General features: G+C 47.9%; 1 protein-coding gene across 1 annotated transcript in view; it reads right to left on the bottom strand.

Moving 5' to 3' along the window:
• The window catches only part of Sec62 (SEC62 homolog, preprotein translocation factor), a 29117-nt gene extending 26077 nt beyond the window's left edge, over positions 1–3040 (bottom strand). The window contains exon 1 of the mRNA XM_005371672.3: positions 2954–3040. Coding sequence (XP_005371729.1) covers positions 2954–2989 — 36 coding nt within the window. The 5' untranslated portion in view covers positions 2990–3040. The remainder of the gene's footprint in view (positions 1–2953) is intronic.
• Between the last annotated feature and the right edge of the window lie 347 nt (positions 3041–3387).

Raw genomic sequence — 3387 nt, 5'->3', positions numbered from 1 at the left:
TGCCTCTGCCCCGAGCCATCTCATCTCCTGAGACTAAATTGAAGACAGAGAATTCCGAATAAGTTCTATCAGATCCTTTTCCATTTTTAAACCTCATGATACTCGAATTCTAAATCAATGCTTCTAGTGCCTTGTTCATCTATAAAGTCACTGTATTTCCTAAAAATAATTATTTTTTGTTGTGTTTTAAATATTTCATTAGTTTGGCTTGACATCACTTTCATTAGAGAATCTCAGTTGTTTAAATTCTGCAACACAATGTCAATTAACACATAAGCTCACTTCACAGTTTAAGTGACCTGATCTGAGTCCGAGAAATGCTTCCAACTCTGCTGGGGAACCAGATTCCAAAGTTGTTCTGTCTTGAAAAAGGAATGAATTGGCTACAAATATAAACAAAACAAAACTCTCAACCTAAGTGTTTGTATCAAACATCCTTCCCCTCCCAACAAAGTCGCTGTAATTCAAAATCAATAGAATCTATTTAAAAATCATTTCTAAACAAAACCATCAAGTAACAACAGGAAACTCTACAGTTAGTGTACAAATGCTTTTTCCTGTAACAAACTCTGAATTTAGTCATTACGCTCGATCTTTTAATCTCAAGTAATGTTAATATGAGAGCTTTTGATTCTTGACAAGAATAAAAGAACTGAGGAATGCCCTCCTTGGACAGCTGGAAGAGGCTGAAGCAATGTCTCAGTGGTTAAGCACGTACTGCTTTTCCAGAAGACGTCAGCTTGGATGCTAGCACCCACTATCAAGAGGCCTGTAACTCTAGCTCCATAGGAGCTGACACCCCTTTCTGGCCTCCACTGGTACCTGGACTCTTGTGCACATAACCACACATAAGCAAAAGATAAGCATTAAAAATTATTGGGCTGTTAACAATGGTACTGTCAGATCTCCCACAAACATTCTATACTGCCATACAGAAATTAATGTAGAGAATAAGAAAAAATTTAATTTCATAGGACCAAGCTGACTTTTAATAACTTAGAGTCTCAAACTAAATAGCCATATCTCATATAATTTACAGCCTAATGGTTAATTTACCAAATAGGTGGCTGTTAATTATTTTTAAGTTTATTAAGGAGTGATAAACAAAGATCAATGTAACCTAATCCAATTTCTTTATTCTGGTGAAGGAGGGCAAGAAAAAAAGTTATGTACCAAGCAGCTTTAAAAACTTTTAATAAGTCATTCATTTACTTAATGTTTTCATATCAATTCTACAACTCTAAAAAAAGTTTTCTGAAGATAAACAATCCCTGCAAAAGCAGAAGTTGAAGTTAAAAAAAAACAAAACTTCCAAGCCCTTGCTAACTAGTGGAGCTGGAGTACAAACAAGTCCATGATGTCTGAGTGGCCCCCACCTTAGAGGGCTATAAAGCCTCTTCACCTACTTTCCTGCTTAACCTAAGTTCATAACTGAAACATGAGCAGCCACTTAAAAAGCACATTATTACCATTATGACAATATTGAAGAGCAGATGAAACTGTAAAATAATGTGTATTAAAGAGAAAAAAAAAGTACACATTTGTACTGCCAGAGATAAATATAGGCAGTACAGGAGGTACAATTTCAACAACTTCAATACAAATTGTAATACAATAATTATCCATGTTAGACCATAATACTAAATTTCAAAAGCCTAGGGATAGCATAATTAGAAACTGCTGTTGTCTTGACACTTTGGTGTAAAGACCTACGTGAAGTTGGAATATGTCTCTAATTCCCTTCTGTACCCTGTTCAAAATTACTGTTACGGCAGCCAAATTCCAAACTTACTACTGAGTGTTAGTATCTTTCCCACAGTATTTAAAAAGGTTTCAACTTTAACTTACATAGTTCAAAAACCTGAAGGTCAATTAATCAAGAAAACTTTACAAGTAGACATAAAATGAAAAAAGAAAACGGCATCTTGAGCGAGGAGCAGATAGACAAGATGAGACAACTTGTGACTGGGTTATTAACGATGTAGCAGCCGGGCGATGGTGGCGCACGCCTTTAATCCCAGCACTTGGGAGGCAGAGGCAGGCGGATCTCTGTGAGTTCGAGACCAGCCTGGTCTACAGAGCTAGTTCCAGGACAGGTTCCAAAGCCACAGAGAAACCCTGTCTCGAAAAAAAACAAAACAAAACAAAACAAAAAACCCAATGTAGCACATGCCATCAACTTATTACGCCTTTGGGTTTCTGGGTGAGATCGTGAGCACTCGTCACATCGATATTTAATCCTTATGGATGTTCAACAAAGAGCACTGCGGGGAGAGATGCACAGATGACATCCATCCGTGCGGGCTGAGGGGGATGGTATGCAGGGAGGAGGCTGACGAGCTGGTATAGGAAAGGTGCCACCAGCTCATCGCAGCACCGACCTGGCTGGGTTTGTTTACATCGCGTCGCCTGGAAGAAAGCCGGCGAGCGTCCAGTAGGCAGTGCGGTTAAAAGAACCCCAGAGAGGGAGGGGAGGGCCGACGCCACCTAACATCTGCACGGGGAGCCCGCAGGCCGGGCCGGGGGCAGGTGACCCGGAGCACAAAGCAGCGGCTCGGCCCTCGGGTCCGCCCTCCGCCGCCTCCCACCCCAGCCACCGTGGCCTTAATTTCGACAGTGACAGGAAGAACGGGGAAGGGACAGGAGGCCCGGAGCCCCGCGTCCGCGCTCCGGAGGAGGCCGGCCTCGCCGCGCAATCCTAGGCCCGCCGCCGCCGCAGGAACGCGGGGACGGCCGCGGGGTTCCGAGCGCCGCTCCTCCTCCCTCCCTTCCTTCCCCGCCGCCCCGCAGACCCCGCGGACGAGCGGCCGGCAGCAGGGCCCCGTCGCAAGCCCAGCACGGCGCGGCGACCCCGTGAAGACATCCTGCCGCCGCCCGCCCACTCGGATGTCTTCCCCGCTCCCTCTGCCTTCCGCCGCGCCCAGGCCCCCGACCCACGGCTCTGCCAAGCTACCTGGATCCGCTTCTTGTGTCGCCTGCGTTCCGCCATGTTGGCCGCTCCGCCCGGTTCCTTCTGACGTGGAGCCTGGACGGGGAGGAGGCGGCGTAAATCTCGCGAGAGCGCGGCGGCTCGCGGCCCGTTACGTAACCCGCCGCGGGCTCCCGGCTGCGGGAGGCTCTCTGATGGCTGCGGGCTCTGTGCTCGTCCGGGACGGCGGAGGCGGTCGTGGACTGGGTCCGGGGACGGCAGGCTGCGACGAGCCCCGGCTCTCAGCCCTGACGGAGCGTCCGAGTCACCCGGCAGGTTCCCGGACCCCAGCCCTCGGAGGCCGTTCCGGGGAGGACACTGGACCGCGGAGTCGCAGGTCGTCCCCTGGGGCGCTTCCTGCCCCAGCGAGCCCTGTCGAGCCTTTTTCAGTTCCGTGAGGTTTCACGAAGAAGATGAAA

This window comes from Microtus ochrogaster, unplaced genomic scaffold, assembly GCF_000317375.1.
Source record: "Microtus ochrogaster isolate Prairie Vole_2 unplaced genomic scaffold, MicOch1.0 UNK120, whole genome shotgun sequence".
Classification (NCBI taxonomy): Eukaryota; Metazoa; Chordata; class Mammalia; order Rodentia; family Cricetidae; genus Microtus; species Microtus ochrogaster.
This window is presented reverse-complemented; position numbering and strand designations above follow the sequence as displayed.